This window comes from Henckelia pumila, chromosome 2 (assembly GCF_033568475.1).
Source record: "Henckelia pumila isolate YLH828 chromosome 2, ASM3356847v2, whole genome shotgun sequence".
Lineage (NCBI taxonomy): Eukaryota > Viridiplantae > Streptophyta > Magnoliopsida > Lamiales > Gesneriaceae > Henckelia > Henckelia pumila.
Window position 1 is genome coordinate 106940968 of NC_133121.1, and position 12199 is coordinate 106953166.

At 34.7% G+C, this 12199-nt stretch overlaps 2 protein-coding genes across 2 annotated transcripts; both read left to right on the forward strand.

Annotated features, from left to right (window-relative positions):
• The first annotated feature begins 258 nt into the window (after nt 1-258).
• Nucleotides 259-2893, forward strand: LOC140881739 (suppressor of disruption of TFIIS). Its single transcript, XM_073287285.1, has 9 exons — nt 259-356; nt 1188-1254; nt 1337-1402; nt 1512-1609; nt 1687-1724; nt 1835-1922; nt 2003-2341; nt 2434-2499; nt 2597-2893. The coding sequence occupies exons 2-9, from the start codon at nt 1194-1196 to the stop codon at nt 2744-2746; spliced, it is 906 nt and encodes a 301-aa protein (XP_073143386.1). The 5' UTR covers nt 259-356; nt 1188-1193; the 3' UTR covers nt 2747-2893.
• Nucleotides 2894-4823: 1930 nt separating this feature from the next.
• LOC140883960 (uncharacterized protein At5g02240) lies at nt 4824-8384 on the forward strand. Its single transcript, XM_073290588.1, has 7 exons — nt 4824-5037; nt 6618-6889; nt 6973-7009; nt 7093-7190; nt 7504-7565; nt 7704-7827; nt 7912-8384. Exons 1-7 carry the CDS (start codon nt 4983-4985, stop codon nt 8029-8031), a joined length of 768 nt encoding a protein of 255 aa, XP_073146689.1. The 5' UTR covers nt 4824-4982; the 3' UTR covers nt 8032-8384.
• The last annotated feature ends 3815 nt before the right edge of the window (nt 8385-12199 follow it).

The following is a 12199-nucleotide window of genomic DNA, read 5'->3' on the forward strand; positions in this document are numbered from 1 at the left end:
TTATTAATATTAATTAATATATCCAAAGGGCAAATTGGTAGCTACCACAAGTTCCAACAGAGTACAACTGGTATTAAGTATTTAAATATATTATATTATTATTAATAACGGATCATTATCCAATTTTAAAATCTTAGCAACTAAATATTTGCTTAAAAAAAAAGCAACTAAATATTCGATATTTTTTTAAAAAATAAATAAAAATGAAATAGCACAACGGTTCGTCTATTTAAACCCAGCGTATGCCTCCATATTTCCTCCCCCTTCTCCTTCCTATTCCTTCTCTGCACAACAAAGATTCTGCCTTTGAAACTCTGCTCTATTCTGTCCAGTTCATCCTCATTTTTCGAATTCTGGTATGATTTTTCTTTGGGATCTTGCCATTTTTTCATTTTCATGGTTTCCATCGACAAATGGAAGAAATATGCGTAACATTCTTTAACGTGTTTCCGAGGCTTTGGCTGGGAATTGCACAACCATAAGTTCTGGAGCTTCGTCTTAAAATGTGAAAATTTGAACTTTTATAGATGAAATGTCTTTTGGTTGATGGGATTGAAAAGGGTTTTACCGGGGAAGGTACAAGGATTCTTGTCAAGACAGTAAAAAAAATATTTCTTTTTTAATGTTAAAAAGGTTGCCCTCTCCATTAATTCCTGTGTTTTTTGTCCGTGTCTTCGTATCTGCATTTACATTATCTGTTCTTGGTTTTGGGTACCAGATGAGGAAAAAGTGGGTGATTCTTGAATTTTGGGGGCGAGTTTGGAATTTAATAGTTCCTATGTTAGTACGGAACGTTTTTTTGAGAAATATTGAAAGAAGTTTTAAATTTGTTGACGCAGTTCTTATTACGTTTTAATTTTATTTTTTCCTCTTTTGGATGTGAGTCATGTGACAATTTCCTCTTTTTAAATCCTTATTCAAGTCTTTTAGGTCTGCTTTATTAACTCCTTATTATGCTGCTTAATTTAAGATTACTTTTGTTGGTGGACATGCACTTTATTTTTGCATACATGTATGCGATGTATTGGGATGATTGGTGATAGCCCATTTAAATCTTTCTGAAATTATTTTGATACCAGGAGTTGTGCATGAAAAATGAACTGCATTTTCATGTCCAGTTCGATGAATTTTACATTATCCCTTCAATCAAAGTTTAATGATTTCATTTTTTCTACTCAACCTTTTAGATTAAGATGGACTACGAAGACAGGTATAGACAGGTTCAGAGGCCAAAATATGACTGCCTTCTCTTTGGTGAGTTTTTTTAACCTTCAAGAAATAGCTTTCAAATTGCAATTGCATTACACAAATGACGTTGTTCTGTTTTCTTCTTTAGATCTTGATGATACCCTTTACTCGTTAAGTTCTGGTCTTGCTACTGCTGTTCTTAAGAACATTCAAGGTAATTTTCTTGCACCTTAAAACACACCTTTTCGAGTAAAGTCTCGTGCTGGCCCGGTGTTATACTATTATATTTTCTATGGGGTGTGATTTATTATGTCCCTTTTCAGATTACATGATCGAGAAGTTGGGTATAGAACAAAGCAAAATCCCTGATTTATGTAATCTACTTTACAAGAATTATGGTACAACAATGGCTGGTCTAAGGGTATGCTTATCTTCCTTTGAATCAAAGCTTGAATTTCATATAAAAGATCATTTGTGATATAGTACTGTTTCTTGCAGGCAATTGGCTATGACTTTGACTATGATGAATATCACGGGTACGTAATTTTCTTGAGAAAAACTTGCCTTGATCGCTCTATTTTCTTGTTCTTGAATTCAGTATGTTGTATGATTTAATCAAGAAGTTCACAAGCTCCGAATTGTGCAGTTTTGTACATGGGAGATTGCCTTATGAAAATCTCAAGCCCGACTCTGTACTGCGAAGCCTTCTTCTAAGCTTACCCCAACGGAAAGTTGTAAGAATTTGTCTGGCATTCAAAATTTAGTATTGTTCACATTAGCGCGGTGTAATTCATTCGATTGATTTGATGAACAGATATTTACAAATGCTGATAAGGAGCATGCTATTAAAGCTCTTAGTAGACTTGGTTTGGAAGACTGTTTTGAAGGGATCATTTGCTTTGAAACTCTTAATCCTACACACAAACACGCAGCGTCCGATGATGAGGACGAAATCGAATTTCTGGGAACCAATCAATCTTCTGGTGCTTTCACATATAGCCCTCGAAAAATTTTCGACATTATTGGACATTGTACTCAGGCCAATACAGTAGTAGTATCATCCGGATTGCCGAAGACACCAGTTGTCTGTAAACCATCAGAATCTGCTATCGAAAGGGCTCTCAAAATCGCGAACATTGATCCCAACAGAACTGTAAGTTTTGCCATCTTTTTTAATCCAATTGTTGAAGCTTACCCTTTTCTTTGTATTTAGCTTACAAACATCATGATTCTTTCGTATTGCAGTTATTCTTTGAGGATAGTATTCGCAATATCCAGTCCGGGAAACGAATAGGCCTCGACACCGTGCTGGCAAGTTCTTGTTTATTGCTTAGCAAACTCGACGTGAAATCTGTCATTCCATCATAACTTGCCTTACTCCGTATTTTCGGGCTTATTGTTGATGCAGGTTGGGAAATCCCAGAGAGTGAAGGGGTCAGATTATGCATTGGAAAGTATTCATAATCTTCGGGAAGCGATACCGGAGCTGTGGGAAGCCGAAAAACATGCCGAAGTTAACTATTCCGGGGTGCCACTTGAGGCTTCTGTTATAGCTTAGGTTGTATCCGAGGAAGATAACCATAACATTGTTCCCATGCGAGTATTTCTTACATTCATGTCATATTTTATTTTCAGTTGATCAAGTGATGTAAATGTTTTGTTGTTCATCATTAATCAAATTAATAGAAAGTTTATCTTCCAATAATCTGCTGATTATTTATGGCCAAAGTCTTGTTTACATTCTTTCAACTGCCACCAACAATGGCAACAATTGATCCATCAAATTTCGAAATATTATATTAATTGAAAATGTTTGTTTGATAAGAAACTTGGTAATTTTATTTATTTATTTTTATCTCCATTCATAGGACGGTAATGTAAATCTTGGCCTTTCACATCATTTATATATTTTATTTTCTTGTGCATAACATGGGATATATTATAATGAAAGTTTCAAACTTGTCTCCATCCCATTTCTAAGCGGATTAAAATATTCCATTAAAAAAAATCATAAACAAAATATTTCATTTTAAAGAAGTTCATGGGCCAAAATTATGACTTACTGTAGAAACACAATTTTCATTACCCGGCCCGGCCAGTAGTTGAATGAATCAATACCCATTTTATCATCGGAAAGTGTGCAGCGTGTCAGGCCTTGATTGACCCAAATGATGTGGGCCCCACATGCCTTGAGCCAATCAAGGCCTGATAGCTACCCATGGGGTAGTGCCGAACTATCCTTTATCATCAGTATTTGAAAGGTTTCGTGGGGTTTAGTACATGTCGCCCGCATGGTACTATCCTGCGGATGACGTGTAAATTCATGATTGGTCAAAAATAGTGGGTTCCACATGAGGCCCACTGATTTTAACCAATCATGAGCCGCCACATCACCCGCAAGACACTTCCTGGGTTTTGTTCATGCCACCCGCAGGGTACTATCCTGCGGGTGACGTGTAACCCCATGATTGATCAAAATTAGTGGGTCTCATGTGGAGCCCATTAATTTTGATCAATCATGATCCGCCACGCTACCCCCAGGGCACTACCCTGGGGATAGCATCGAACTAACCGCACTTCCTGCGGGTAGAGTCGACTCAACCGTTTCGAGGATGTTAAGTTGGTGTTGAAATATAGACACGAGCATCGAACTAATCTCATGAATTTGTTTTGTTTAAAACATACTATTCTAAACGTCATAAAAAAAATTATACGTTGTAATGTTCCATCATAACGATGATATTTATCTATATATCTGTTTATCGAAAAGACTTTAATTGCAATTAAATAAAATACCCAACCATATTTCAAAAATAAAAATAAAAATAAAAATACCCAACCAAATCAATAAATAAATAGATAACAAAATTAATTATCCAACTGCCCACAGCCCACTCCAGAAATTAATGAAAGTGAAGGTGTCACGGATCCAAAACGTTATGATTATTATTTCATTTCCATCTGTCCATTTAATATCGCCCAATTTAAGTTTCCACAATTATTTTTACAAATACTTTCTGTATTTCAGGAATGCCACTTTTTAAATTGTTTGTCTGTAGTTGATAATATTCTTTCCAAATATCTTCGTCGGATTATAAATGTGCCTTATGAAATAGAATAAACTAAAAATAGCGTTACATGTTACCTAAATTTTGTCGGGTTTCGATCCGGTTCGGTCCAAGTTTTTTTTAAAATCTAATTAGTTTCAAATCAGACGTGTCAAAATTCTAAACAAATAAACAAAATTTAAATTTAAATATTTCAACCTTTATCGTTTAAAATAAAATATATTTTTAATAAAATTTAATAAAGGTTTACATAAATATTTATGCACAATAATTTACTGCAAAAAATATTCTTGATACAAATATCATTCTCATATTATTACGTAAAAAGTATGGCTGTTAATTTGATCCATAAATATGTCAAACTTTTCCAACATACATGATACACCTTCCACCTATCGTACTTTTTGAGGGGAAAAAAAATAGAAAAAGGATATGAATTGAATACAAAAATTACTCTTAACATTTGCATAGTTATATTTTGAATAAAAATTATTGATAATCTATTTATATTAAATTTAAATATCTGAAGTGGTTTTAAAAAAGGAAGCCAAGAAATTTATTTGCCATAAATTATGTCCTAGGTGTTCATCCGCACACCATAAAATATTGATCGATTTTAGTCAGCATCACGACTTCCAGTTAGCTGAAGCTCACCCACTTTTATATAAATCAATCCCGTAAATTTAACGAACGAGGGGAAATTCTTGAGGAATTTCAGTGTTTGCAATGTCGAATTTTGGCAAAAGGACTGTTCTTGTTACGGGTGCTGCTGGTAGAACAGGTACAGTATTCCTCGCATGCCCAACTTTTTTTTTTGTTCATCTTCATTCTTATTCTGTCTGTTGGGAAAATTGCTTTATTTGTGATGGGCATGTGTATAAGTTCGAGCCATTTTGATCGGTTTTTCGATGGTTGATCTTTTTTTGGTGGATGGCAACTTTTGCTGCTGGGATTCTTCAAATTGTTCGTGTCGAATGGTTTGATGAAATTATTTTGGGATTTTTTTGTGCTAATTATTGTAGATAAATTGTGAATTGAGTTGTTGATTCGGTGTCTCCATGATGCAGAAATCATAGGTATGCAAGAAAAGATCTAACATTTCATCTCTGTAATCTCTGGAATAAGACTATAGTCATAATTTAGACTGCACCCTCAAATGAATGAGTTTCAGATTCTTCAAGGGTGTATCTGGATCGAGTTTGATGAATTTGATTGAGGGTAGCATTTGGACTATTGGATTTGGAATGAGTGGATTCCAAATGCTCAACTCAAATCCATTTTGTATGTTTGTGTGAAGAATTTAGTTAGGTGTTTCAAATTACACATTTAATTCCAAAAAATACTTTTGTATATATTTTTGAAAGGCTTTGAAATGACCACCAACTTCTAAATTCTAATCATTTCAACTCGATGGATTCTCTTGATTTTAAATTTTCTTTCATATCTAAAAATATTCATCCAAACATAGCCTAAATGAATTTCAAGTTTCACCATTCTCGATTTAGAGTCTCGTGTAAGTAATAACCGTGGATTCAAGTGAAAACAAATTGATGATGTTTGAAATTGAAGTTTAAAATCTCGCCCTTGAAACTTCTTTCACCCAAGTCGAATCTGTCCATCCAAACAAAACCTATTTTTCATATAAAGATGTGGGTACGAGTCTTTGATATCAAATATTGTTAGTTGACATGTGTGGCCGGATTCTTAGCTCTGTATTTTCTTTCTATTGTTTAATGATGTGCTTTGAGATATCAATGTTGAACAGCAGAAGAGGTAAGACTTGAAGACAGTTATTAGAAGTGCACACAACACTGAGATGCGTAGGTGTGGTAGAGCTTAGGTGCAAGGCACATAGGTGATATGCTGGATCCAAAATATTTTGAGAAACTTCATCATGTATGATCGAATAACTTTTTCAAACTATTAAATGATAATAAAAAGAATAGTCATTAGTTTATAAGAGAAATGAATTAATATATTTTGCATTCCATCTCTATATTTACACATGACCGAAAGGTGTCCTAAGACTTTACGGGACACTACATCTTGATTTTAGATGCACACATTGTCTTTTGAAAACTGTGCTTCGAGTGTTGGAGAAAGAAAATCAGAAGTGACAAAAAAATTTAAATGTAACTTTCAAATTTTTTTTTTTTCCCTGCCCTTGCTCTTCCCTAGCACTTCCTTTGTTATGTGAAATCCACTATCGACAAGTTAAATTTCTTCAATGTCCAAACGAACAAAGAGCAATAGATGCTTGTATGGGTTACTTTTTAGCTGCTCAAGGTTTAGCACAGGAGATTTATGACTGCATGAAGTCTCTTGGCTTCAATTTTGTGTTTACTTGCTTGAGCGTTGCAGGACGAATTGTTTATCAGAAATTGAAGGAGAAATCTGATGAGTATGTTGCTCGAGGATTGGTGAGAACAGAGGAGAGCAAGGAAACAATTGGGGGAGCCGATGATATTTATGTGGCAGATATAAGGAATGCCGAGAGCCTTGTTCCAGTATTTGAAGGTGTCGATGTTCTTATAATTCTAACAAGTGCTGTACCGAAAATGAAACCAGGGTTTGACCCTGCAAAAGGGGGAAGGCCCGAGTTTTATTTTGAAGATGGAGCATTCCCTGAACAGGTTAGCATTTTAACCTATTGCTAGATCCCTCTTTTCATTTCAGGCTATGGCATGACTTTCTTCATCTTTTTATGTGATTCCAGGTGGACTGGATCGGACAAAAGAACCAAATAGATACTGGTATGGGTGTGCATTAAGTTCTGGCTTTTTAGTGTTTGGTTATATGTAATATCTAAGAACTGTATAATGTATATCTTCGACAGCCATTGCTGCTGGAGTGAAGCATATCATATTGGTCGGTTCAATGGGAGGAACAAATCCAGATCATCCATTGAATAGCCTTGCAAATGGGAATATATTGGTTAGCATTTTTCGCTATGAATTTTCCACAACACCTGCTTTACTAGGCTAAAGAGAGTGCGTTTCAGTTATTAGAGTTGTATAAAGGAGTTAAATAATTATTTAGAGCTCAAAAAAATGTATAATTCATTTTCAAGGACATCATTACTAAACATGTTGTTTTAGAAATGTTTAAGAAAAATGTAAAAAACAAAGCTGGGCGTTTACCTAATACCTTTCAGCTGCTAGTCAAGTTAAAATTTGATATGATATTAGGCAGGATTACTTTTCATCAAAACGATTATTGGAAGTAACTTCCGGTATTTCCAACACAGATCTGGAAGAGAAAAGCAGAGCAGTATTTGTCCGAGTCAGGAATCCCGTACACTATTATCAGGTATTCCCAAATTCTTACCTCTGCACCTACAAAAACTGTACAAATACTACAAATACGATGTAGAGAAATGAACACACTATCCATGATGAGCATTGCTCCTAAACTGGACCGTTTTCTGAATATCTCTTTATCGGTTAGAGCTGGAGGCTTGCAAGATAAAGAAGGTGGACTAAGAGAGCTACTCGTTGGAAAGGATGATGAGCTTCTTCAAACTGAAACAAAGACAATTCCAAGAGCTGATCTTGCAGAAGTTTGCATCCAGGTGACTAATACAATCGGGTTATTTCTCGATGCTTTTCCAGCTTGCTATACTTTTTCTTGATAGCATAAACTTGTGATCGGACAGGCACTGAACTTTGAGGAGCTGAAATTTAAAGCATTTGACTTGGCTTCGGTACCTGAGGGAAGGAGCGCACCGACTAAGGATTTCAAGGCTCTATTTTCCCAAGTCACCGCTCGTTTCTGATTCAGCATGGAGCCTATCATTTTAAGGCTAGCGCTCTTCGTGTCTCTAACTTATGGTGATCTTCATTTAAATTCAGAGATTTGAGAAACACAGTGATCGTATACTTTGTGTTCAAGTGCTTCTCTGTTTCCGGGGCAAACTTGTTGCAGTTAATTATAGCTGTGCATTCATTGATATAAGTATTTTACCCATCATTTTATGTGTGATCGATCTTTTCATCTTTTGATAAGAGTTTGCTGCTTATGACAACAGTTCGTACGCAAATCCTAAATACACAGCACTCGAAATTTATGTTACAATATGAATCTGATAGTATTTCTATTTTAATACAATGAGGTTGTGTTTGGAATGAATTATTTGGATTTGAAGAGAAGAATTATTATTTAGATTTGAAACGTCTCTCATCTAAGAGGGTTTGAAACACATCACTTTTGACTACAGAACAATAGCATAAAATGTGAAGAAAGGATTCGAGATTCAATAAATCCAAAGATATCCAAACACAAATGATTTGAACTACGGATTTTTATCGATTTCAAAAATACATCAATCCAAATATTACACTTCTTTTTCTTGTTTTCGGTGAAAGTAAGGGAGTGTTTGCAATCACTAAAAAAGTGATTGTTAGCTTTTAGCTTAAAAAAACCATTTTTGTGTGTTTCTTAAACCTAGATTATGTGTTAGCTTATGCTTAACTTAATTGAAATTCAAAAGCTAGTCATGTGGTGATTATGATTCTCCAAAAGTGATTCTAATAAAAAGGTCATTGTTAAAATCATTCTAATCACTTATTTATCAAACACTTCCAAACTTTGAATTTTAGATTTTTACATTTGTTTTCAAACACTATCAACTTTTGATTTTTTTTAACTTTTTTATAATTTATAAATTAATCACTTCTACAAAAGCACAATCTATTGTAAACACTCACTAAATTTTCTTGGACAATCTAAAATTTACTTGAAAATCCCACAAGTACTAGAGGTAGACGTAATCTACAAATGAGATATTGATATTTTTCTTTTAAGTAGCAAAAATATTAATTTGTTTAGAAAATACGGTACATGCATGTGCAGATTATGCATTTGATCTCCACTTGATAGAATCATAGAAAGCCTTTTCCTTTTATTTATTTATACAATGGAAGGAAAATCCTTCGTTTTATATAAAATAAATCAACAAATTAATTCATTAAACCCCTACTTATTATGATATAAATAAATATACAATAAAAAAAAATTGATCCCCCGGTTTCCTCGTTGGGGTATCATCAATTTGTCACCATTATCTATGATCTGAAAGATCTGGCTTGCATGTAAAGTTGAGTGCATGCGAAGCATACATAATTTAAGTTCCAAACATAATCAAGTCAACGTGCCAATGTTTATAATCCTCAATCGAGCTTGAGTCTATGTTACATCACGAGTAACATTTCCAGTTTTTTAATATGCGATGTTCGCATAAACAACATTTCACTTCAAAATAATAATATATTCAGTTCAGTTGAAACACCCTAGTACTACTAAATGCGGAAAAACTTTTTTTTTTTATATACTATACTATATACATATACGCCCATACATATATGTATAAACTTTAAAAATAATATTACAAATAATAACTCGCTTAATAAAATAATAAACATTTATTTGATAAAATCTTGAGTCATGCAATAGATAAAATAATGTCTATAATGAAAATTTATAACTTATGTCTACTAAAATCATGAAAAATCAATAAGTAATCATAACCACTGAAAACATAAAAATATCCTAAATAAATAACTCATGCATAAATAAAACTCTAGCGAGACGGTCACGGGGCCACTGCCATGCTCGCTCATACGTCCTCGCCACCGGTAGGAGCTACATCATACTCACCTGCACCATATAAGCGTAGTGAGCCTAGAGGCTCAACATGTCTAATCCTTTATAACAAGGTTACAAATAATGCATCACGTAAATACTAATACATATACATGTACATGAGCATGCATGGAAACATTTTTCATAACATAAATGCTTAATCATAAATCTTATACATAACATAACTTTCTTCATCATACATAACATAATTGAGCATGTCATAAACATAAAAACTGTGTATGGTCATATCCATGAATGTGACTAATAACTGTGCCGACTGATCAGTCTAAAGAACCATCGTACGTGGCGGTGGATAAATCCACCTCTATGCTGGTAGTAAACTACCTCTGTGCCAGTGGTAAAACCCACTTCTATGCCGGTAGTAGAACTACCTCTGTGTCAGTGGTAAAACCCACTTCTATGCTGTCACATCACTTCAATTTCCATAAAAATATTTTCATGCTCAATTCTTAATCATAAACACATCATAAAATATTTCATGTATGCATGCACTTAAAATATGTCCGTAATATATATTTAATTAATTTTAATAATAAATATACTTTTACTTAAAATAGACTTCATGCATAAAAATAATTAAATATATATTCCGGACTTAGTTTATTTTCATGGATTGGTCCAGACTGCTGGTCTCTCTACTAAACCCCTTAACTGACTTAAAGCCTGTTAACTAACTTAAAGCCCATAATTAAATAACTAATTTTAAAAATTATAATTTTTACTAAAATAAAATACTTAAATGTTATTGGGCTTAAATAAAAATATTTAGGCCCAATAACTAATTAATTCATAAAAATTCTTAGACTGACCCAATAAAATCACTGACTAGCCCAAAAATTCCGATGGGCCCACGGGCCCATAAAATTATTGGGTTAACTTAAAAATAATTTAAAAAGCCTAAATAAAATTATTTGGAAGCCCAAATAATTTTATTTCAAATTAAATGGCCTAAAAACCAATTAAAACATTAAACACTTTAAAATTAAAAATACTCGAGCCCGGCCCACCTAGCCCGGACCCGGACCTACCTGACCCGACCCTAGACCCTAATGACCCGACCCACTACCCTGACCCGACCCGGAACCACCCAGAACCCCAAACCCGATCCCCCCTCCTCTCCTTTCCTTCGGCCGTGCGAGCAGCCCCCTTTTCCGGCATTCGGCCGGCCAACTCCGACCACCAATGGCCGGAGCACCACCACCCTCAACAAGCCAACTCCCAGGCGGTTCTTTCACGACAAGAACCAGCCCAAACCATTGCCTAGAGACAGAGAACGAAGCCCTGCAAGTTGGCCCTTCCTCAGCTCGCGCGCAGCCGGAGCAGTCCCAGCGTTTTGCTTCGTGCCGATGACTCAGACCACCAAAGGCCACGAAACCAGTCCTCAATCTTAGCCAACATCCTAAGCTTTCAAACCCAACAAACCTCACCCAAAATAATGGCCTGAGGAAGGAGAACGAAGTCTTCTTCCTCAGGACCCTAATCTGCGCGAGCTGTGCAACAGAAATGGAAGGCTTCGACTTGGACCCCTCCATCCTCAAACCGACCACACTACTCGACCCTAGGGACCCTAGGACACCCCTTGACCAAGCCCTTAGCCCTGGACCGAACCATGCTAGGCAAAAACATGAGTTATGATCATGAATTCTCATATACATGCATCAAACATCAAAAGTTTGCATAAATTCGAAATACTTATGAAAAATTCTGAACAAGAACAATCATGCATGAATAATAGCTCATATGGTGGCCAAAGAAAAGTTTTAGACATGCCTTGATAATTATTGGACGGAAATTGATGCGTTTACGGGCTTCCGGGACGACGAACGGACCAAAATAATCCAAGAAAATGATGGATCGGCTATGGAGGTTGAAGTTTTCTGTCAACACTATGGTGGAGGCTGATGAAACGTGAGGAAGATGATGAAAAAATATGGGGGAGGCGGCTAAAGATTTTTAATCGGTATAGGGATTTATTTTTAGGTTTAATTTGAGTAGATATTGGTTTAAATAAATAATAATAATCAACATAAAGATAATATACCAACAAAACTTTATTTAAAACTCCTAATAATAATAAAAAAATCTGATAACACAACCAAAATCCCGAAATATAAAATTAGGGAATTTTTAAATATTAATAAAAGTCATTAAAATGACTTATTTTGACTAAAAATCAACTATTAAATAAATATATAACTAAATACTAAAATTTTCTTGACAAAATATCTTAAAATAATATTTTAAGGCTCAAAAACTCATAAAATATTTTTGGCTAAATATTT